The 23,257-nt window shown below is 42.5% G+C and overlaps 2 protein-coding genes across 3 annotated transcripts in view; both read right to left on the bottom strand.

Annotated features, from left to right (window-relative positions):
- Positions 1–1,896: 1,896 nt before the first annotated feature.
- Positions 1,897–3,777, bottom strand: LOC126410157 (uncharacterized). Its single transcript, XM_050078397.1, has 2 exons — positions 2,310–3,777; positions 1,897–2,016 (listed from the first exon to the last, which is right to left on the bottom strand). The coding sequence occupies exons 1-2, from the start codon at positions 2,809–2,811 to the stop codon at positions 1,973–1,975; spliced, it is 546 nt and encodes a 181-aa protein (XP_049934354.1). The 5' UTR covers positions 2,812–3,777; the 3' UTR covers positions 1,897–1,972.
- Positions 3,778–4,723: 946 nt separating this feature from the next.
- LOC116256012 (uncharacterized) overlaps positions 4,724–23,257 on the bottom strand; it is a 121,747-nt gene continuing 103,213 nt past the window's right edge. For both annotated transcript variants that reach the window (XM_050078494.1, XM_031632127.2), the window contains 3 exons: positions 6,524–6,668; positions 5,986–6,120; positions 4,724–5,304 (listed from right to left, as the gene is read on the bottom strand). In XM_050078494.1, coding sequence (XP_049934451.1) covers positions 5,128–5,304; positions 5,986–6,120; positions 6,524–6,668 — 457 coding nt within the window. In that variant the 3' untranslated portion in view covers positions 4,724–5,127. The remainder of the gene's footprint in view (positions 5,305–5,985; positions 6,121–6,523; positions 6,669–23,257) is intronic.

Raw genomic sequence — 23,257 nt, 5'->3', positions numbered from 1 at the left:
ATTTCCTTGTTTGTAGCCATGTTTCTTCATAACAAGTCTGAGCCGTTCAAACCATGCTCGGGGAGACTGTTTCAGCCCATACAAAGCTTTCTTCAATTTACAACATTTTCCAGGCTTCTCAAAACCTGGTGGCATGCACATGTACACTTCCTCTTCGAGATCTCCATTGAGAAAGACATTTTTTACATCAAGTTGGCACATCTCCCAACCCTTCAGCACCGCCAATGAAATAATAACTCTAACAGTCTTCATCTTTGCAACAGGAGCAAACGTCTCTAAGTAGTCGATCTCATATTTCTGACTGAACCCCTTGGCCACCAATCGTGCTTTATACCTTTCAATGCTACCATCTGGTTTGTACTTAACAGTGTAGACCCACTTCGACCCAACCAAGTGGGCTGCTTCAGGAATATCAACCACCTCCCATGTCTGATTTCTGTCTAAAGCTTCCATCTCTTCTTTCATTGCATGAGACCACTTAGTGTCACCCTGAGCCTCTGTAGCATTCCTGGGAATCACAACCACAGCCAAGGAGGATACAAAACATTTATAGTCAGTGCTCAATCTAGAGTAAGATACGAAGTTACCAATAGGGTGCTGGGTACATGACCTGACCCCCTTTCTCAAGGCAATAGGAAGATCCTCCTTTTCTTTTCCAACATCTTGCTTCTGAACACGACTTGGATCATCCAAGGAAGAAGTAGGATTGGGATTCGGTGTAACCTCCTCATCATCAATCACCTTGTCAGTACAAGCTCTTCTCCTGGAATACACCTGTCCAAACATACGATTACCCTCTTGTTCTGTCACCAAAGGATGCTCTCCCTCCTTCTCCTGTTCATGTACATCAGTAGTCGTCCCCTCTTCATCTTTGCCATCTTCATCTTTGCCAAGCACCTTGGCAACAGGATTCTCTTCACGCCTGTAATCCATAAAGTCTGTAAACTGAATTTCCTGTGTGGGAGAATACTCTTCCTTAGACATTAATTTCTCCCCCTGAAGAGAATTCTCACCAAAATAGGAAACATGTTCCAAGAATGTGACATCTTTGGTAATGTGAAGACGACCAGTGGTAGGATCTAGACATTTATAACCTTTTTGAGTGGAAGAATACCCAAGAAAGACGCTCTTAATAGATTTGGGATCAAGTTTTTTTACATTGGGGCTGTGGTTATGTATGAAACACACACATCCAAAGACTCGAGGAGGAAGATGAAAAGGTTGACTACTCCCTGGAAGCATAGAGTATGGAGTATGACCCTTTAGCACACGAGTGGGCATGCGATTAATCAAGTAGACACTAGTAAGGATTGCATCACCCCAATAGTATTTTGGGAGATGTCTTTGGAACAGTATGGCTCGGGTGACATTGAGCAACTGACGATTTTTCCTCTCAGCAACCCCATTTTGAGGGGGGGTATAACTACAGGATGTCTCATGAACAATCCCCCTCTTTCGAAAGAATTCTTCAACAGTGAGACACAGATATTCACGAGCATTATCAGACCGAAAAGTCTTGACAGAATGTCCATATTGGTTTTCCACTAGGAGGATGAAAGTTTCAATAATGTGAGGCACCTCACTACGATCTTTCAACAAATACACAAAGGTACATCTTGAATAATCATCTATAAAGGTTATAAAGTATTGAAAACCACCACGAGAATGAATGCCCGAGGGCCCCCACACATCAGAATGAACCAAGGAGAAAGCTTTATTAGAACGACTATTTGAAATTGGATAAGAAGCTCTAACATGCTTCGCAAACTGACACACATCACATGATAACATGGAAATGTTTAAACTAGAACATAGTTCAGGGAACAAATGTTGCAAAATCCCAAATGGGAGATGACCAAGGCGTTCATGCCAAAACAAAAATAACTGACGACACTCTTCCTCCTTCTTCTCTGTTCTGCAGACTGCTGACATAAGAGCTGTGACAACGCGTATAGGAAGCCGATACAGCCCATCAGACACCAAACCAATCCCAATCCTCTTCCCTGTCACCAAGTCCTGCAAAACACAACGTTTTTCAGAAAATATAAGCTCACACTTCAGTTCCTTGGTAATCTTACTAACAGATAACAAATTTAAGGGAAGATGAGGAACATGTAAGGCATCATGAACTAAAAAATTATTTAACAAGGAAAGACTCCCTTTCCCTGCCACTGAAGTAAAGGAACCATCGGCAAGGGACACACGTTCCTTTCCCGAGGATAGCTTGTAGTCATGGAAAAGCTTGGGGTTGCCAGTCATGTGATGAGTGGCACCGCTGTGAACAATCCATTCACCCATAGAAGAAGTACCTTCTCCCCCTGAAACAGCCAATGCCTGATTGATCTTCACCTCATCTGGTGTATCTGCCTGACCAACATCAATCTTGCTCAAATATGCTCGTAGCTCACGAATCTGCTCTGCAGAAATAGAACCTTTCCCATCACTCAGACTTGTTGCAGACGATACAGGCTTCTTCCCACTCGAAGACCTCCCCCTACTATCCTTCTTCTCTGGATACAGGTCCCAACAAAAATCCCTAGTATGACCAAGTTTTTTGCAATGAGTACATTTTCGGGAAGAACGAGGAGTTCCAACAGGGGCACGGCTAACATAGGCAGACTGTTCTTCCCCCTTTCGTCCACTAGAGAGCAGCCTTCTCTGTTCTTCAGCTTCAACACGGGAATAGACATCTTCAATACTAAATGATTCGTCAGAGTTAAGAATCTGACCCCTTATATTTTCAAAGTCATCATTCAGTCCAGATAAGAAAAGGAATACCCTGTTTTCCCATTTATCAGTCATGTACTGCATCTGGTCGTGAGGACACCTCTATGGAATATCAGAGTGATAGTCAAGGTCCTCCCACTTAGATTTTAATGCTGCATAAAAGTCTGCAACCGAGAGAGCACCTTGTCGCAGGGAATACACATCCTTCATAAGTTGATACACACGAACTTTCCTTTTCTTTTGGCCATACATCTGCTCCAAAATAATCCACATATCCCTTGCAGTCTTCTTACGAAGAATGAGGGGTTGGATATCCGGGGACACTGAATTGACAATCCAGGTTTTGACCTGGTTGTCTTCAAGAAACCATGTATCCCAAGCCAGACTATCTGCAGCAGGTTCAACCTTTCTCCCATTCACATAGGCAATGCGTCCTCGCCCAGCAATCCCCATGGTAATCGCAGCAGACCATCGGGAATAGTTCTCCTTGGTAAGTTGAATGGTGGTAACCTGAACCGGTACATGATCAGTCCGCGCAGACACAACATCAGGCAGAGTAGTGTTGACTGAAGAAGAAGACGAGTCAGCCATGATCACGAGGTAGAAGTGGCTGCCAAAGAACACACACAACAGCAACCGAGAGAAGAGGTGAGATGACGCAGTCGGGGATCAACGGCGGAAGGGCGGGAGCTGCGGAAGCAGCAGGACGCGGCGGAAGCAGAGGGCCGCGCTTGGCAGCGCGCGCCGAGAAGAGGCGACGGCGGCGGACGTCGGCGTCGGTGGTCGGACGTCGGCGGCGGCGGAGGCGTCAGCAGAGACGTTGGCGTCGACAGTCACGACACCAGCGACGCAGCAGCGGTCACAGCCACGGCGGGGCAGCAAGGGCAGCGGCGGCGGTCACGGTCACGGCCACGGTGCGGCGACAGCGGCGGTGGTCACGGTCACGGCCAGGGCAGCGGCGGCGCAGCAAGGGCAGCGGCGGCGCAGCAAGGGCAGCGGCGGCGGTGGTGGTAGCGACGGCGACGGTGGTAGCGGCGGCGGCAGTCAGGGTTGGAACTTCGCAACCATAGAACAAAAAACAGATTAAGTCCGACGGCTCTGATACCATGTAGAAACAAAATGTGCACGAGAGAAGAAGAAAGCACACGGATGTAACGTGGAAAACCCTCAACTCGAGGGAAGAAAAACCACGGGTGAGGAGGTCTGGGCCCACTAGCCTCCAGACACTCTCTCTCTTCAACACTTCATTAACACAAAGATTAGGGTTTACAGAAGTATAAGTAGTCCTAATTAGGACAAACCGGATCGGGTACGGATCCGGACCCGAACAACAAAACCCGTCAACACAGCCGAACCTTACATATATATATATACATATGCAGGCTTCTTATGGTAAAACCAGAGACTTCCCAAGCAGAATTTTGGGTTAAGAATCGTACTTAAGTGTAGTACTTGTTAAAGTAACTTTCCTCCTTTTTCCACTAAGTGGCATGTTAACACATACGCACGAGGTGTTATTCTTTGGTGTTAAACATCTTGTGATGTATATGAGAAGATTCATAACATGATATCTGAGCTACCAGAAGGGTATGTTGCCCCATCACGAATAGATGTACATTCTCAAGCAATTGGTGCAAATGAAAATGGACGTGTCTGTACACATGGAGTGGCATCAAAGATTCTAATGCATTGAGTGAAAAATCGGCCAACAGTCAGCTCAGGACACAAATGTAGCTTTAAGTGAAGAAATAAATATGTTGGAAGAATAAAAATTAACTAATTGGCCCTCATTTCATGATTTGTGCAGACAAAACGGTCGTATTACAATGTTTTCTCTTTCTTTGACACTATCTGCATAGTGCGTGGTTGTCCTCATACAAGAAAAAAAATATTTTAACAAGACGAAATTTAATTTTTCTAAGCTGGAAAAAGAAAAAGATCCTTGAACTTTTTTAGTAGTGAATTTTGTTAGGATAGAAAATGAAAATCTGACTGCTGATAGATAACGCAACTAATTTTTCAATACAACAGACATGCAGCATAACAACATAAATCTCTCTTCTTAAAGCCATTGACATGATCAGCTTCAAGAATCAATATATTTCTTTTCGAGTAATAACATTGACCTGGAGGCTGGATGTACCTATGTCAACAAAGCTGGGTGGAAGTACATGGGATGCTTGCGTATCTGTGCCAATGAATGTTATTAATTCCAAAAGTTCACCTTCAGAAAGAAGCCGTTCAAACCGCTTCAAAGATCCACAAATTCTCTAATGTGCACTAAATATAGAAGATGAATTGCATTGCCAAACGTTGGTTATAATAAGTGAGTCTAGAAGCATATTCCCTTGCAGCTAACGTTGAGGGTTCTCCTCTCCCTGAAACATCTTGGTTTCAAGTTTAATCTTGGGTGAACTCTGAGGCACTGAGATACTCTCCATGCTCCTCGAAGTACTCCACCAAACGCTTTAAGAAACTATCATGGCTAACAGTCTCTGAGTCACATACAAGGCAACAATGTCTTCTTGCTCGTGTCACAGCCACATTCATGCGCCTGTTATCACTTAAAAAACCAACCTGCAATAGATGGTGTCACAAATAGGAAGGTGCTGTCCAGATAGAAGAATGCAGGACAATAAGCAATCATGCAAGACAATCATGCATTAACAGTTTAAAATGACCCTCCAAAAAAATTGGTCCAGATCTAACAGTTAACAACTCGTAATGTTAGAAACATGCAAGTACTACCCACAGTCACATTGCCTAAAGCTCAACCAAAGCTTGAGATAACCATCATTTTTTAGAAAGCAGATCAAGGACATTGACATACTGCATGCTTTGCTCAAGTTGTGTCGGCCAAGAGCCTACTAGACAAAATGTATTTTCCTTCTAATGGTGCATGGTTTGACATTTTTTTTCTCCAAATAAGAAGCTTGTCTCAGTTGAAAGGCCAGCTCACCTACTAGTCCAAATATATCAAACAAGTTCAGGCAAGGTTGACAAGCCAGAAGATGATGACGTTGATGGTATTTGCTGCTAGGCTTTAGATTAGCTTTTCTTGGAGCCTTGTGCGAACAGCCACCGTTACCAGGGGCTTGACCACCTTTTCTAAACTATAACTGTTTACATACAAGACCACACAAGAAAACAAATATTTACTGCATATTTTCGTCTGCAAGCAGACAATGAGTATTTCCCATCGAAGCGTGTACTTCTGTATATGGAGATGCATGAGGAAAAAGAGGATGCAAGTGCTACCTCTTTCTTTGAATTTGATCGGACCATTGATATGATAATGGCTTCTTTCTCCCGACCTTGGAAGCCATCAACCGTTGAAATCTCCATTTCCTTCAGCTTGTCGGTGTTGCTCCTTAGCATCTTTAACAAGACAACCTATACAGCGAGCACCTTTTAGATGGTTGAGACTGTATGCACATAGAAAATGAAAATGCCTAATTAAAACTACGCAGAAATCTTTGTTTCTCTTGATAGTTCACCTCATTTCCCAGATAGAGATCAAGAACAAAATATGTAGACCACGATTAAGTTACCATAGAACACCTTAATGTTTTTCACACGACACATGGAAATGAATGCAGTATCATATGAATACACACCACTAGCAATCTCAAAAATATTTTCATACAGTTTCTAAGCAAAAAAATCATTTTTTTATATAAATAACAGGAAAATATCTGAATAGCAAAGGCCCAATAGACCTCTACTTTTTATAACAGAAAACTGTTGATCTTCTGGATCAGAAAAATTAGCCCTCGAGAAGGAAGAGAGAAAGAACCTGGGCTGCATAAGGGGTAATTATGCCAATATCAGATGCATTAACACCACTTTCAACAAGCCTCTTTGCATGAACCATGGCTACTGCAGCTTCTCCTTCATTCATTGTGCTATCTTCATCATCCTTCTTTTCTTCCATATCACACCTGAAGCAGCAGCACACACAAGTACGATATCATGCATATAGACTATGTGCCAGAACACACCCAATTTGATGCACAAAAGAATGCTGTTGATGCTTGGTCAGCAGTTATAGAGGTAATAATCCATGAATCAAATCTTTCACAAGTTCCCCATGTCAGCATTGAACTGAAACATGAAAAAGTGAAGTTCCTTGCTTTTTGACTCAGAAATTTTACAAGTGACAGAAGCCAAGGTTTTGATAGGCTGTAACTGTGTCCAATGTGTTTGGATCTGCAAAAAACTTGTCCAGACCCAAACACATCCATTATTGATATTAGGCATGTGTATAAGTATTACAGATTATTATACTGTAAATAGTGTTATGTTTCAAGGACATTTCTGTCCTACAGAATTAAGGCTGAGTGCAGCTGCTGCCCCACCCTTTGAGTGCATTTCTTTCTTTAATGGGTATCAGATAAAACCACACAAAATGGGAGGCGCATATGGATTAAAACACAACAACCAGATAATTTCTAAATGGCAAATTAGGTATGTTCATAGAGACAGAGACATGCACATTTGCAACCATAAGCACACTGTCCTTTCATGCATCATGATTCATGCATGCAAGCATCATAAATCACCACACATGCACAATCGCACATGCAGGCATGCACACACATATCACAATCAGAAATGTCTTCAATATTTTGAAAATACCAGAGTATTTTAGGCATTTTGCAATTAGCTGATATTATCAGAAAAATACAGGAAACCAAATATCATGATTTTTCTCTCTCTAGGAAATGTAAATATTCAAAACATATACCTATTTTTTCCTTCTAATAATTTAAACAGCTTATGCTTGTCATCTGTCATGGGAAAATAGAACATGGGAAACCATAATATCATTTTTTCCAAAATCTTCGAATTTTTTAGATTTTTCCAAGAAAAATATAATGCAAAAAAAAAAATCCAGAAGGACCCTTTTGAATAAGCTCCCAAGGGCCATTTCCGGTTGGCTCTCATTCAGATTTAAATCAGTGGCTCCATTTATGTAGCACAACTTCTTTATCCGTTTTCTCACTGCCTGTTGTAAATCTACTAGATTCAAATGCTCTACCAATATATTTTAATTGGCGAGTTCATATAGTAGACTAGTATTATATTTCCCAAGGCCCTGGTAATGAGACTAGGAAGATCATGCTTATTATTGGTAATGTATGAGCTCCTAAACAATATGTCCCGTTCAAATAAACTTTGAGCATATTGCTCATACTAGATTAAAACTTTCAGTCTCCTTTTAGGGAACATGAGTCAATCGGATGATTGATGGGCTAGCAAATTTGGCTGGAATTCTAGGATAATTTGGTTCCTAATACCGCCGGATTTTCTTCTAGTAAATACTTCCACCAAGTTGCCACTCTACCAGATATCATGTACCACAATATTCTCCATGCTACGTCTAGGGCCATTTTTTCTTGGTTACAACCATATACAAATGTTGACCCTATACTTTGATGATTTCAGCAACTCTTGGTGCTGGGATGTGTCTATGTTTAGGACAGGTAGCTCCGATCCAAAAGATACCACGTCTTTTGAACTCAGGCTGTTTGTTTTGAAACATATGGACATATCCTTTTCCTTTTTTGTGTCATGCTCTTCAGAATTTGGCATGAAATAGAATTCTCTGAAGACTTTTGTCTTAGGTTTACTGGTTTGACCATTTAACGAATGGAGGTTTCCTTCTTGTTTTACAGAGAGATTTCTTGTATGACTCCCCAAAGCTTTTTTTTTTTCCTTGCTTTAAATTCTTTCTTGTCTTCTTCTAGAAGATGTTTGATTGCCTCCATATTGGTCTGCACTACCCAGAGTTGCTATTCTATCTTATTGAAATGCTTTTCAGCATATGTACTTCAGTGGATAAGGTAATTCAGTTGCAAGTTGCAGCATATGGTCATGTTGTTTTGACAAGTGGGATGAATGTAGCAGCATGTAATTAACACCTTCTCTATATTTGGGACTCCTTTTTGATCTCTTTTCTGTGATAGTTGAATAAGCTGTCCTTGGTAGCCATTCTCCAGATAAGTAGCCTTTTCGGTTAGACTTGTTGATGTCATCATCATCATTTTTACTGCAGAGTCTCCATTTGGAGATAAGGTCTTTTCCTTCAAAAAAAACCTTTTATTGTTGACAACACCAGTGGCATGCTTAGCTTCCTTGTAGGTTGTAGCTGTAACTGGGTTTGTCTAAGTGCATGAACCTCCAAATATTTAGAGAATAAGGTGCACAGCCTTCTATTTTCCTCGTACTTTTGTTGCTGCAGGAATTCTCTTATTGCTGCATATCCTAACTGCACAATATTCTTATTCATAGATAAAGGAAAATTTATCTTGTAATCTAGTTTTAAACTGATCATTGTGCTTTGTAGGAGGTTGCTGCTATAGTAGCATATACTGATTTTGCTACCAGATTCACTTCCTTAATTTGAACACATGGCATGTGTTAGTTACAGAGGTTACATTGTGAGACCCCTTTTAGTAAATAATTTAGGAATTGTGGATCTAATTGTTATCTTTATGATCCTCTCTTTATTATTTTTATTCATTATGTGGTGGCCTGAGTATGTAATTCTCTTTGTTGTGCCCCTATTAAGTTATTAACATAGGATTAGGGTTAATGAAGAAGATTTTTTCGTCTTTCAATGGTATCAGAGCTCTTGTACCCTGGGGGCTGGGAGTTTCTGACCTCTGTTACTCTCATCTTCTTCTCCCACACAATCTTCTTTCCCTTCCTTTCCTCCATTGTTATCCTCTTCTCTTCCTTCCCTTGATATCTCATAACTATACTTCTGCCCAGAGAAACCCACCCTTTTTTTTTTTTTTTTTGGCTCGAGCAACCAGAGACCTGATCATGGTTGCAGTTATGTGCCATTGTGATCAGATGCTCATTGTGGAAGGTGTGTGGATGGATGAAGTACATCTAACTATGGAGTAGAGAATTCACCCAAGTACTCATTGCACTCTACGTTTGAAGTCGGCAAGAGTCTCTTGCGCTGGATGCAATTACACTGCTGAAGAATAGATGTCGTGGGCAGATCTGAGTGGAGTTGCAAGCCTTAAGGATTGTGCGGGAGTGCTGCATGTCAGAAGTTAGATCCATGGTTCGTTCCTCATCCAATTTCTGTTAAAAGTAGTTGGCTGCTTGTCAATAATATCAGCAACATTGTGTTAGCATGATAAAGATGGCATTGTGGACATGCCGATCGTTGATTGTTAATGATGAATTTTCAGATCTGATGTCTGTTGAATTGTTCAGATCCTGACAAATCATCCACTTGCTAATCAAATTCTTGGTAAAGTTCGGTTATTTTCCTCCCAGATCTTGTCGCTAGTCAAGATAGTAACAAATTTGATAAGTTTCTTTTTTGTAGTGTTGTTGACAGGGAAATCTGCATTCTACATTCCGAATTGTTCTTTACATGGATAAAAAGTTAAATTACTTTTTTATGGAAGTCTATCTGTATTTAGAGAAAGACAAGGCCAAATCGTGGCTGACATGGTCCCATCCATTTTTTTATTGATCTCATTTTCTAGTCTAGCAGTTGGCTGAAAGTTTTGAAGTTCTACTCTAGTTCTTTTGTTTGACTGGTGGGTAGTTTAAATTATTGTCACAAATATCATTTTCGGGTATAAAATGGCGAGTTTTTTTTCGGGTATAATATGACAAAGTAGTTTTTCTCGAGAAAATCTCAGCGAATTTTAAAAAAGCTAAAAAACTAAAAATAAAATGTATAAAATGTAAACATAAAAATCTGGGAATTAAAAAATGTAAAAAACGTGAAAAAATAAAAAAAATGCAAAAAGACAGGAATAAAACGTGAAATAAAACACGAATAAAGGACGTTTTTTTCATTTTGACATTTAAAAAAAATGTTTTTTCCCACTTTTAACGGCTGACTTCTTTTTAACGTTTTCTCTCATTTTTTTTAATAACACATGTTTTCTGTGACAGTGGTTTATATCTTGTTCCCTATGGCTGAAGATAAGAATCGAGGGATGAATTCTGAGTTTGACATTTCAGCAGACTATAAAGCTTTTGCAAACTCTTTCTCGTATGGGTCATCCGTGAAGCTTAATGATTCCAATTATGAGCGATGGTTTTGTATATTCATGATGTCAGTGATTGAACATCATAAGGATCACATTATTTCTGTAGAGGAGCCAAAAGAAAAAGTAGAAAATATGTGACATGGAAAGAAGATAATAGCATAATTATGGATTTGGATTATGAATAGCATCCAGCCACATGTTAGCTATAGTCAATACTATTATACCACTACGAAACACATGAGAGAGTTTTTTATGTGATACATACATGACAAGAATGTCAGTAGGATTTTGCAGTAGTGCAGGAGATTTTTCAGCTGCAACAGGGAGAGCAAAGTCTTGAACAGTATTTTGCTTCAGACAAGTTAGCCGACAAAAGGCTGAACTCTGTCCCCCCTCCATGTAAAACTTGTCAATGCTCTTGACTGAATATTGTTTATTTGGCTAAGGTGCAGATGCTCATGAGTGCTGAGATTCCAACTCTAGCCGATGCATATAATCGGCTTAGCTGGCTTGTAGTCACTCTTCTTCAGGCACTAGTGACTCTTCGTAATCAGTGCTGGTGGATATGGGAGGTTGTGGACATGGTTCTCCCATAGCCAACCGTTGTAGAGGCCAAGGCAGAAGCATTGGAGGTTATGAGGGACTTCAATGCACATACTGTGGCAAACAAGGTTATCGGAATCCACCTTCTGCCTCAGCTCCTTCACAGTAGTAGCTCATGCAACATCTCTCATAGTAGAGTCTCCCCCCACTTCTTTTTCTGTAGATACCTTGACTGCAAGTGTGTGTTCATTGGCTATCCTCAAAACCAAAAAGGTTACAAGGGCTTTGATTCAACTCACAAAGAGTACATCACTGCAGATTTCACTTTCTTTGAGTCTCAGCCCTACTTTAGTGCTCCTTCTGTGTCCTAAAAGATGTCTTCTCCCATTCCTTTACCTATTCCTCCAGTCCCATTACAGTCTTTTCCTTCCTCTACTTTAACTATGAATTGGTTCCAAGACCCCTCCGTTAGTAACATTCGACATTTCAGGTGTGCCAGATCAGGTCCAGACCTGGACCCGTACCCACTTGCGTGAAGGAGCCCGACACCTCTTCTCCCTCGCCTTTCCTCTCAGTCTCCCTCTTCGTTGCCTCTCTTGCTGCAAGCGAACGCCCAACATAAAGAAGAGGAAGACGGGGGTCGGTGCAGCAGCGACATAAGTGAACGGCGGCGGTGGCAGTGGCGCTCAGGTGAGCCTCCCGACTTCTCTCCGCCAGTATTTCCTCACTCCGAGTGTCTCCCATCTTCAGCCGAACCAGCTCTTCACTGCAGAAGGTCCTCTTTTAACCTCCTTTTTTCTGTTTTTGACTATTTTGGTGGCTGTTGGATTGGACTGCAGTTTGGGGACGCATTTTCCCTCATAACAGTGACTAGAGGGTGTTGGTGGTCGCGGCATTGAATGATTTTAGCCACTTGGGAATCACTCAAACTATTCAGGTGACTGCTGGGAGCATTGCAGCAGTTTAGACTCTAAATTTGGGGTGAGCGAGCCTAATCAAGCCTAAATTATCGAATATTTGTTGTTGGAGCATGTATAATTATTAATTGAGCATGCTAAATTTAACATTTGATGAATTAGAATGCATATTAGCGATATTGCTATTTTGGAGAAAGTTTATGACTATGTTGAGAAAGATGAGGGTCCACATGTATGTTTATCCCTTTAGCACTATGAGTTGATTTTCGAAGCTATTTGGAAACATGGTAGAGATTCGATGGGGTTAAGAAGATTTAGAACCATTTTAGTGAACAAGTGGCACATGCTATTGTGAATATGTGTATCGTGGCGTTAGTTGCAAAAGAATCAGTAAGTTGGGCGTAATTATTAGGAAATCGCCTCAACTATGAAAGCAAGTGAAAAGTGTAGTAGTGATGGGTTGAATCGAAAGTTCGGAACATAGATCATTTGGTGACAACCTCTAGGGTTGGGAAGAGACCTTTTGGAGGGCCCTGTGAGTCGATACTACTCGTCGACACCCTCTTGAGGCGATGACATACCTCAATGATTGTATTTTCAAATTTGTATAAATTGGAAAGCGAAGCGAGTAGAGAACTTACCATTTGATTGTGTTTGCAGGTACACCGGGCACGTCAAGTACATCTTGAGCAACGCAATTTGAAGCTCGAAGCGTTTTGGGTGTTTTGTGGACGCGTGACAAGTATGGCGACATTCCAGACAAATTCATGCCTGGGGTCAAATGGTGAATGTGTGTTTCCAGGTTCGTTGGATCCTAGGATTGTGATGTGATTGGATGATTGTAATGTGATTGAATGAGTGTATGCATGAGAATTGAATGCTTATGTGAGTAGTTTTGTTTTAAAAAGTTATATGCAATTGCATCTGCATGCTAGATATGACAACTGCTTTGGACAGATGAGGCGGGGTATCGGGTCGAGTATCTTTTCGACCCCAATGGTGCATTAGAAAGCATTCTAGAATAGTAACTGCTTAGGATAACTACGAGCCAATCACAGATCGAGACTACTCTCCGAGATTTGGTCAAGTTTTGAAAGATGTGATTGATGTATTTGATAAAATATGATTTTTTATGAATGTGAATGTTGTGATTTGTTGCATATGTATTGCCATGGGCAATAATGCAATTGAATGAGATTGAAGGGTAGTTGTACTCGTAATGTTATGATGGCTAGCTAAGAATGTTAATGATATGTGTAGCCCTCGTGTGGAGGCAGTTGGAGGTGTGGGTGTACTCGTGAAGTGAACCAACCTCATAAGCTAGCCAATCATCTTGTGAATGTACAATTATAATGATAAGTAAGAAAGAATAAGAGATGAGAGGCCAGTTGGTTGTAGCAATGTGTTTGGGAGTTGTCTCGCCTTCACCACTAGTCTTGCATGTTCGGAGCGCAGGCGGTGTAAGGCCCCAGGGTATTGTTGTGTGATGTGCTTGGAGCGTTGGGCTCCCGCCTTCCCAAACTGGTTGTCCTAGGGAAGGTTGAGTATCTCTCTTTGGAATTCACACATCCATGGATGAGTGCACTTCTGTTGCAGCGTGAATGGATCCATATTGTTTCGGGCCACCACGGGGGTTGTCTCCCGGCTGTAGGCCACCCACGGTGTGCATGTGCCTGTGTTTGCACCTACAGGAACTGTCAATTCACTAAAGTTAATGTAAATGAAAGAATGTGAATGTGAACAAAGTGTATGTGAATGAAGTGAAAATGCATGAAGTGAATGTGATTGTGAAATGTGTTAAGTGTGGCCTTTGAGTGGTCTTCACTCACGTGTCGTGAATTATGTGAGGGGCCTTGTTGACAAGTCATGAGACTCTATGCCCAATCACAACATGATAGTGGTTTGCTTTCATATTTGTTATATTTCTTATTTGAGCCCTTACCTTAAGAAGGTTAGGGATTTATCTGGCTTGTTGCCATACTGCGAAGGCTAAGCCTTCAGTTGTTTTCTTCTTCAGGTTTTGGCGGACCCAGGGCAGTAGGTTGATCAGATGGTTTCACTCACATCCTACTGGAGAGGTTTTGGGTCTTTTGTAGTGTCGGCATGTCATGTTTTGGTCTCTTTGATGTCTTGTTTTTGTTAGGCATCAAAGTTGTGGTTTGAGGCATTTTTTGTCATATGTCTTGACGTGATTTTTGTATGAACGAAATTCATTATATAATGGAAAGTTGCCCCATTGCTTGAAATTGCATGGCTCATTTCCTTTTGAATTATTGTGTCGTCGCACCTCAATGTTTTATGTTTAGAAAAAAAAAAAAAATTTGAGGGTCAAAAGGTTGGGGTGTGACACCATTGGTCTATACACATTGATAGGGTCCCTCTCATGATCGACCATCATAGTCTTCTCAGGGTGTGAGCTCCACTGAAGTGAGTATACCTGACATGGATCCATATCAAGACCTGCCTATAGCCCTACACAAAGGCAAAAGACAGTGTACCATGTGTCGACATGTTTCAATGTATGGGTTTGGATCTGAACCCGGTCCAGTTGGTGCTCCTGTTTAGGCCTATTGAGGCTCTACTTATATCTTTGTAACCCTAATTTTTGGGAGTGAATGAAATCTTAAGAGATAGAGAGTCTGTTGCTAGTGGGCACCAGTTCCTCCTCATTTGTGGTTTTTTCCCTCTTGTTGAGGGTTTTTCCACGTTACATCGTGTTCATCGTATTATTTTTCCTATTTTTCGTGTTTCTACATGGTATCAGAGCCAACGAGTTTGGGAATTTTTTTGCGGTCGTGAAGTTCCGGCCGTGACCTTTCCATCACTCGCTGCTCTTGTTCCGCCGCAGCCGTTGCCGCCGCCACTGCCGCCCGGCTGCATCGCTTGAGATCGTTGCCCTCTCCAGTCCGACGTCGGAGATTGTTGTCGCCCAAAGCTGCCCTCTGCTCCTCCACTTGGTTCTGAGTTTCTTGGTTGTGCTCGTATTGGATCACCATTCGAGTGGTGATCGTCGGCCGCCGTGAAGTTCCGGTGGACCCCGTCGACTCTTGCCGGTTTGCTATACGAGCTCCTTCACCATCGACTTGTGGATGACCTACTAGCGGATTTGATCGAAGGAGCACCGATTTGAGGGCCGTTTGAAGACAATCGTGCCATATTCTGTCAGTTTTAAAAGGCCTCACTAAGCCTGTATCTGTATGAGCTTCAATCGAGGGCTCAATCGGCTGTAACGTTTGGGGGTTTTGATTCTGATCACTTCCCAGCAAACCAATTTGTCGAAGGGAAGTGGAATCGTGTCAATCGGTGCAGTATTGAGTGAGATTCGAGCTCAAGAAGTTTGATCAGACACTGTTATGCTTTACCGCCGACCAGTCTCCGTTTCCGATGACTTTTCTGGTGATCGGACTATTGGATTTTGATGATTCCGGTGCCATTCGATTCCCAACATGCAGGTGATCCTCTCCACCAAGTTTGACGTCGATCGGACTATAGATGGCGTTTCTGGAGGCGACGAACGGAATCTGGTGGAAATCGGCGGCGTCTTCCTGAAGCAGGCGACAGGCAACCCGCGACTTCAAGGCTCAACGACCTGAGTGTAGACTGCTCGGATTCAGCTCAAATTTGGAGCGTCCACTCCTTGGCTCGTGCTCTTGCTGTGGTCCAAATTTCAGAATTTTTGGAGGTGTCTACGATTTTATACGATTTTTCAAGTGCAGCCCTCTCCGACAGGCCTGAAGCTGAGTTGCGCCTGAGGACTTCTCCCGACGGTTCCAGTGCTCTCACGCCTTGGATCATCAGCTGCGTCGTCTGGCTGTCGTCCCCAGCGTCTGCAGCCTCTCTCATTCTGCGCCACCAGCGTCGTTTCGGAAGGAATTTGGGTGTTCTATCGACGTGATGGCGGATTCCCGTATGGGCGAATGGATCATGGACAGTGGCGCTACTCACCACATGACCGGCGATCCTAAGGTCTTTCATGGGTATAAGCTTTCGTCAATAAAGGAACGTGTTTCTCTTGCCGATAGTTCATCTATCTCTGTGGCTGGGAAAGGGAGTCTCTCACTTTTGAACAAGTTCTTAGTCCACAATGCTCTGCATGTTCCCCATCTTCCCTTGAACCTCTTGTCGGTTAGCAAGATCACGAAAGAGTTGAATTGCGAACTTATCTTTTCTGTTGATCGCTGTGTTATGTAGGAATTGGTGATAGGGAAGAGGATTGGGATTGGTCTGGCTTCTGACGGGCTATATCGTTTACCTATGCGTGTTGCTCAGGCTCTTATGACGGCAATTAGCCAAGCAACGAAGAACAGAGAGGACTCCCTTCAGTTGATTCTCCGTTGGCATGAGCGCCTTGGACACCTGCCTTTTGGACTTCTTAAACAGCTGTTTCCTGATTTATGTTCCAGGTTAGACATGACCATGGTGTCCTGTGATGTCTGTCACCTGGCAAAACATGTTAGAGCTTCATACCCTTTGTCTAGCCATCGATCTAATGAGGTATTTGCCATGATTCATTCTGTTGTGTAGGGGCCTTCAGGGATTCCTTGTCATGGTTTTCAGTATTTTATCACCTTTATAGATGATTGTTCTCGTAACACGATTGTCTACTTGTTGAAAGACCATAGTGAAGTTCCTACTGTCATAGAGACTTTCATTGCTTATGTGGAAACTCAATATGGAGGATCTGTTAAGACCTTTCGATCTGACAATGCTCGTGAGTATATGTGTCAGTCTGTTGATAGTTTCTTTCGAAAAAGGAGAATTGTTTATGAGACTTCCTGTAGTTATACTCCTCAAAATGGAGTTGTTGAACGAAAGAATCTTCAGTTATTGAATATGACTCGGGCTCTTCTTTTTCAACGTCATGTTCCAAAAAGGTATTGGGGGGATGTTGTGTTGACCAGTGCGTATCTTATAAATCGTTTGCCTAGTCGTGTGTTGAATGGGCAGACGCCTCACTCTATGTTACCGGGGAGTCGTGAACCTTTCTCTCTTTCACCCAGAGTTTTTGGTTGTGTTTGCTTTATTCACAATCATAGTCCTCACATTAAAAAACTTGATCCAAGGTCTATTAAAGGCATATTTCTAGGTTATTCTCCCACTCAAAAGGGGTACAAGTGTCGAGACCCTTCCACTGGTCGTGCCTATGTTACAAAAGATGTCACTTTCCTTGAACATGCTTCCTATTTTGGTGAGAATCCTCTTCAGGGGAAGAATTCTATGTCAAAGGAAGAGTATTCTCAGTATTCTCCGAGTCAGGAAATTTAGTTTACAGATTTTTTGGACTACAAGCGTGAATCTGTTGGTCCTTGTATTGAGGTGCTTGAACAGGAGAAAAATGGAGAGTGTTCTATTGGGGCAGAAGAGGAATACAATCGTCTGTTTGGGCAAGTTTACTCTAGGAGAAGAATCTATACAGATGAGATGCCAGGTGGTGAGAATTCTACTCCCAATCCAGTTAGTCCTTCCTTGGATGACCCAAGTCGTGCTCAGAAGCAACCTGTTGAAGAAGAGAGTCAGACTATTGCTGCAAGTGAAGAGCTTCTCATCGCCCTGCGAAAGGGTGTCAGGTCATGTACTCAACATCTTATTGGTAACTTTGTTTCATATTCTAGACTGAGCAAGGACTACAAATGTTTTCTTTCTTCTCTTTCTTTGGCTATGATTCCCAGGAATGTTGTTGAGGCTCAGAGTGATCCAAAGTGGACTTATGCAATGCAAGAAGAGATGGAAGCCCTGAGAAGAAACATGACATGGGAAGTTGTAAAGATTCCTGAGGCGGCTCACTTGGTTGGATCTATGTGGATCTACACCATCAAATACAAACCAGATGGAAGTGTTGAAAGATACAAAGCTCGTCTTGTGGCCAAGGGGTTTAGTCAGAAATATGGGATTGATTACTTGGAGACATTTGCTCCTGTTGCGAAGATGAAGACTGTCAGAGTCATTATTTTCTTAGCTGTGATGAAGGAGTGGAAGATGTACCAACTTGATGTCAAGAACGTTTTTCTCAATGGAGACCTTGAAGAGGAAGTATATATGTGTATGCTTCCAGGATATGAGGAACCTGGAAAATGTTGCAAGGTAAGGAAAGCTTTATATGGGCTCAAGCAATCTCCTCGAGTATGGTTTGAACGACTTAGACTTGTCATGAGACAATGAGGATATCATCAAGGGAATGGATATCATACACTCTTTGTGAAGAGAAATGAGCAAAGGTTACTATTTTGTTGGTATATGTTGATGATATGTGTTGAATTAAAAGAGTTTATGTTTCTAGTCTCTAGATGTAACGCTCGTTGGATCGGCGGGTCGGGTCGAGTTAGGGTCCAGACCCGGACCCGGCCCCCACTCGCGTAAGGAGCCCGACGCGAGGCCCTTCTCCCTCGCCTTTCCCTTCCTTCTTCGTCGTCTCCTGGTGGTCTCCCGTGACAGCGCAGAGGGAGGAAAGTGGCGGTCGGTGTGGTGGTGGCTGGATCGGCGACGGCGACGGCGGCTGAGGCGGCGGCGCTTGGGTAAAACTCTCTCCCTCTCTCGTTCTTTGTTTCCCTTCTCCACCACTCTCATGTTCCTTTGCCCTCCCTATCGAATGCTCTCTCTCTTCCTCTCCCTCGCCCCTCTCTTTCCCCCTTTCCGATAGCCCTCTCCCGCACCGCCGCACGGTCCCTCTCCTTACTCTTCCACCGACTCTCTCTTCTCTCTCGTCCTCTCCCCTCACTGCCCTTCTTCCCTTTTTCTGTCCGAACCTCTCTCTCTCTGTCTTCCCTTGCCTCACGTACCCTAAGTGAGCTCGTTCTCCCCATTTTTTTTCTAATTGTTTTTCCCCTTATCTCGATCGAGCACTCCCTCACGGTTTTCAGCTTTGTTTGTTAGGATTCCAGCCTGGGAAACGTGTTTTTCCCCTCCTAGCAGCGAGTAGGCAGTGTTGGTGGTGGAGGTTAGCACGATTTTTGCCGTTCGGGGACCGATTGATCGTTTGAGGTGACTGTCGGAGGCGTTGCAGCAGTTCAGATTCTTGATTTAGGGTGAGCGAGACCTAATCAAGCCCAAATTATTGAATATTATCTTTTAGAGCATGTATAATTATTGTTTGTGCATGCTAGGGCTTAGAATTGATGTTTTAGGATGCATGTTAGCGATTTTGCTTTTGGGGATAATGGGGGGGTTATGATGGAGAAGCGATGATTCATGTGTGATGATCGTTTAAGCATGATGGATTAATTTTCGAAGCTTTAAGGAAACATGGTAGAGATTGTGAGGTAGTGGGGAAGTTTTGGAACTGTCTTAGGGAGTGTAGCGCAGACTTCGGTGAACGGGTGTATCATGAAGTTAATTAGGGAAATATACGTATTGGGATGTGACTTGGGGTTGATGTCTTACTTAAAGAACGTTATTGAGGAAAGAATTAGTGATGGATTGATTGATGGTTGAAGGCTTTGATTTTTCGAGGCAACGTCAAGACGTAAAGGAGGAGGCCTATTGGAGAGCTTGTTAGTCGACACTACCTGTCGACACCCTCTTGAGGTGACGACACGTGCCTCAAGGATTTTATTTTTGTATCTGTTCGTTTCTCTTTGAATTGTGTAGGTATCTAGTAGAAACCTTATTCTTGTTTATGTTTGCAGGTGCACCGGGCAGGCGGGCACATCCCGTCGACCTTGAGTTCGAAGCTTGAGGCATTTTGAAGAATTTGGTGAGCGCGCCACAGGTATGGCAACTTTCCAGGCAAATTCCTGCCTGGGGCAAATGTGTGATTGGGTGCTCCTAGGATCAAGGGATCCTAGGATTGTGATGTTAATTGATTGACTGTTTTGTGATTGAGTATGTGTATGTTGCTTACATGATATGAATGGGTTAGAAAGATTATTAGTCATTCGTTTTAAAAATGTTACGCATTGGCATGTGCATGCTAGAATTGATATCTGTTTAGGACAGATGAGGCGGGGTATCGAGTCGAGTGTCTCCTCGACCCTAATTGTGCATTAGAAAGCATCATAGAATGATAATTGCATAGGACAGCTACGAGCCAACCGCAGATTGAGACTACTCTCTGTGGATTGGCTAAGTTTTTCAAAGAGGTGATTGACGTGATTGACGTGAGGATTGATGTGATGATTGATATGAATGTGTATGTTGTTGCATATCCATTGCCATGGGCAATGATGCGAATAGATGTTTTGGAGGGTAGTTGTACCCGTATGGTATGACGGCTAGCAATGACTGTTACTGTATGTATAGACCTCATGTGGAGGTAATCGGAGGTGTGGGTGCACTCGTGAAGTGTACTAGCCTCATGTGCTAGTCAGTCATCTTGTGAATGTGTAACTATAATGATAAGAATGAATAACTAAGAGATGTGAGGCCAGTGGGATGTGGCTATGTGTTTGGGAGACGTCCCCTTTGTTTGCCACTGGTCTCGCCTGTCAGAGCGCAGGCGGTGCAAGGCACCATGGTTCTGTTGTGTGTTGTGCTTGGAGCGTTGGGCTCCCGCCTTCCCAACCTGGGTGTCCTAGGGAAGGCTGAGTATCTCACCTTGGACTTCACACATCCAGGGATGAGTGCTCTACCGCTGCAGCGGGTGAAATGGATCCATACTGTTATGGGCCACCACGGGGATTGTCTCTCGGCTGTAGGTCGCCCGCGGTGTGCACGTGCCTGTGTTGCACCCACAGGAACTGTTAATGCACTAAAGTAAATGAAAATGTAATGTGTTTGATAGAATGCATGTGACTGACGTATATGTAAAAGATATGAATGCACGTGTTATGTTTAAGCATGCTTCGCATGTGACTCACGTTGTGTTAGTGTGGCCATCAAGTGGCTTTTACGTGTCGTACTCTGACACGATATGACGATAGATGGGTTGATATTTGTTCTTTTATTTGAGCCTTACTTGAGAGGGTTTGGCATTTTCCTGGCTTGTTGCCATACTGCGAAGGCTGAACCTTCAGTTGTTTTCTTTTTCAGGTTTTGGTGGACCCGGGGCAACAGGTTGAGCAGATGGCTTCACTCACGTCCTACTGGGGAGGTTTTGGGATTGTCGTTTGTAGTGCCGGCGCGTCATGTTTTGGTTTTATTGATGTCTTCTTTTTGTTAGGCATCAATGTTATGATTTTGGGCCATTTTGGTCATGCACATAGATGTGAATTTGTATGAAACAAAATGGTTATATAAATGAAAGTTCGCCCCATTGTTTTGAATTGCTTGGCTCATCGTCTTTTGAATTGTTGGGTAGTCACACCTCGATGCTTTATGTTTAGAAAAAAAAAAAAGAGTTTGAGGGTTAAAAGGTCGGGGTGTGACACTAGGTGGTTCTTTGCAATATTTAATAGTTAGGAGGTCTCTTTAAACATTCATCTATTTTCTATTGATGTCTTTGTAAATCTCTCTTCAACCCTAATCTCTTTATTATGGAGATTAGGGTTAGTGAATGAAGTTACGTTTTCTCTCTCTAAGGCTGCCGGATGTAACATGGTATCAGAGCCGGCGATCTCCACCCTTCTCCGCCGACGGCTGTCGTGATTTTCCGGCGACCCCTTCTCCTTTTCTTCTCCCATCTCATCCCACTTCTTCTCTTCCTCTATCCTTCCTTTCTCGCTTCTCTCTGCTGATCGAAAGATAGTGAAACAGCGTGAAAGGGGAACCTAATCACATGTGAAAGGTATTTGTGATTAGGTCCCCAATGTGGATGTAGTGGAGCGTAAGCAACTGCGTGGGAGTTGCAGTGGAAAGTTGTAAGTCAGATCTAGCTTCGTGGATGAATAGCAGCACATGGACTCCATTATTATTCAGATCTAGGCTCATGGGAAGCGTAGCTGCATGTGGATTCAGTTCAGATCTGGGCTCGTGGAAGATTAAATGCACGTGCACCATATTCTTATCATATTTTTTATGACCTAGGAAAAGTGGCTGCAAGTGGAGTAGCTGCACATTGGGTATATTTTTTTATCAGATTGAATGTCTGTTTTATAATCTGGTGGATTGATTTGGAACAACAAAGTTTTTTTTATATGCATATGTGGATACGTAGAAGCCTGGTGGACTGTTTTGAACAGCAAGTTCATATATTCCTGTTTATTTATTGATTGTTGTGATTGGTGGACTGATTTGAACAATAAAGTTTTTTTATATGCATATGTGGATATGTAGAAGCCTGGTGGCCTGTTTTGAACAAGAACTTCGTATATTCTTGTTCATTTATTGATTGCTGTGAGTGGTGGACTGATTTACTGAGCAGCAAGTTCACAGAAATTCTTTTTAAGGACTGCTTTTGGTGCAAGAAATATATATATATATATATATATATATATACTGCCTAAGTTTTCTCAAGTTGATTGCTGCATGCACGCTATACTCTTGATTGTATCATAGTGCAACCAGATTAAGAACACATTGTCAAGTCACGCACTATGGCCGTTGAAGGCAAGACAGAGACACAATATGAGCATAAGAACACATGCAATCACTTTTCTTATGGCTATACTAGAAAGTTAGATGCTCCTAAGTTGGAAGACAAATGTTGGGATAAGCTTGGTCGTCCTTCCGCTATACCCCTAGGAAAAGGTGTTGCATCTAAGCAGGGCAAGAATTCACTACAGTCTCCTATTGGATCTATCCAGGTAGGTTCATCAGCAGTAGAGGGGTCTTTACCTTCTTTCAATCCTGAGACTGTGACTGTGAATATCAACAAGTCAGAGTATGAGGAGTTCTTAGCACACAGATCTACTCAACCGTCGGCCTCTATAGTTATGATAGACAGTGCTATGTCCGTTGATACTGCTCCACATGATACATGTACTACTTGGATTATTGATTCAGGAGCATCGAGACACTTTTGTAGTAGGCCTTCTATGTTTATCGTGCTACACTCATTACCTCAGACACGTCATGTGAGACTTGTAAATGGTAGATGGTCTCCTATTGTGGGTTATGGAGATATTAAGTTTTCTCAGTCTATGACAATTCCTAATGTGTTATATGCTCCTAAGTTTCCCACTAATCTTTTATCAGTTGGACAATTGATTAATGATTTACACTGTCGTG

Source organism: Nymphaea colorata, chromosome 6 (assembly GCF_008831285.2).
Source record: "Nymphaea colorata isolate Beijing-Zhang1983 chromosome 6, ASM883128v2, whole genome shotgun sequence".
NCBI lineage: Eukaryota > Viridiplantae > Streptophyta > Magnoliopsida > Nymphaeales > Nymphaeaceae > Nymphaea > Nymphaea colorata.
This window is presented reverse-complemented; position numbering and strand designations above follow the sequence as displayed.